This window comes from Trypanosoma grayi, assembly GCF_000691245.1.
Source record: "Trypanosoma grayi strain ANR4 Tgr_2388_V1, whole genome shotgun sequence".
In the NCBI taxonomy this organism is placed as follows: domain Eukaryota; phylum Euglenozoa; class Kinetoplastea; order Trypanosomatida; family Trypanosomatidae; genus Trypanosoma; species Trypanosoma grayi.
The window spans coordinates 1-770 of record NW_008828006.1 but is presented as its reverse complement, the minus strand read 5'-3'; the positions used below and the strand labels follow the sequence as shown (position 1 = coordinate 770).

Below are 770 nucleotides of genomic sequence, written 5' to 3'. Positions count from 1 at the left end.
GTCTCCACTAATCGTCGACAGGAACATGCAGGAAGTTCACTACTGGAGCGGCTCATATCGGCGTCAGTTGGACTGTCATCTCAATTGCCACGCTTGCAGCCAGGCGATCGCGACGTAGCTGAGTTGCGGGAAGCCGCCCGCGGAACGCAGTTGTGGCCACACCGACAACAACAACAACAACAACAACAGCAACCGGCACTCCGACAGGCAGCGGCGGCACCACAACTGACTGCCCGCTCACAGTCGCGGCTAGTTACCCGTTTGCCACGGCTGCAATCGCAGGAGCAGCGGCCAATTGTCCGGCAGGGAAGGGAGTCTCAACTGCAGTGTGGAGTTGGATCTTTGCCGCCTCTGTGTCCACCGTCGAGTCCCGATGGTGTGAATGAGAAAAGAGACGCGTCCTTTTTTCCACCGAGTGGCACTTGTTGTGTATGCATGGACAACCAGTCAGTAATCGTGCTGTTGCCCTGCCATCACCTGTGCCTCTGCGAAGAATGTCTGATGCGGCTATTCCGGCGGCGCTGTCCTTATTGCAATCAGGTCTTCCTCAAGGCCTCACGCGTGTATATTCCATGAGAGCTGTGTTGACAACATCATATATATAAAGAATTGTTTTGTAACGGCGGAGCAAACTATATCTTCGGTGGTCATGTCTTTCTCACATCTGCAATGCCCAACATTGAGGTGCATGAAGCGTACACGTTCACTAATATAGGCTAAGAGATATGAGCAAAGTACTGACCCACTTCCCCCCCCCCCCCCCCCCCCCC

The 770-nt window shown here is 54.4% G+C and overlaps 1 protein-coding gene across 1 annotated transcript; it reads left to right on the top strand.

The window, feature by feature from the left end:
* Window positions 1–576, top strand: DQ04_23881000 (hypothetical protein; the record flags this gene model as incomplete). Its single annotated transcript, XM_009318195.1, has 1 exon — window positions 1–576. A coding segment is annotated over one exon (576 nt), but the record flags the coding sequence as incomplete, so codon positions are not given.
* Between the last annotated feature and the right edge of the window lie 194 nt (window positions 577–770).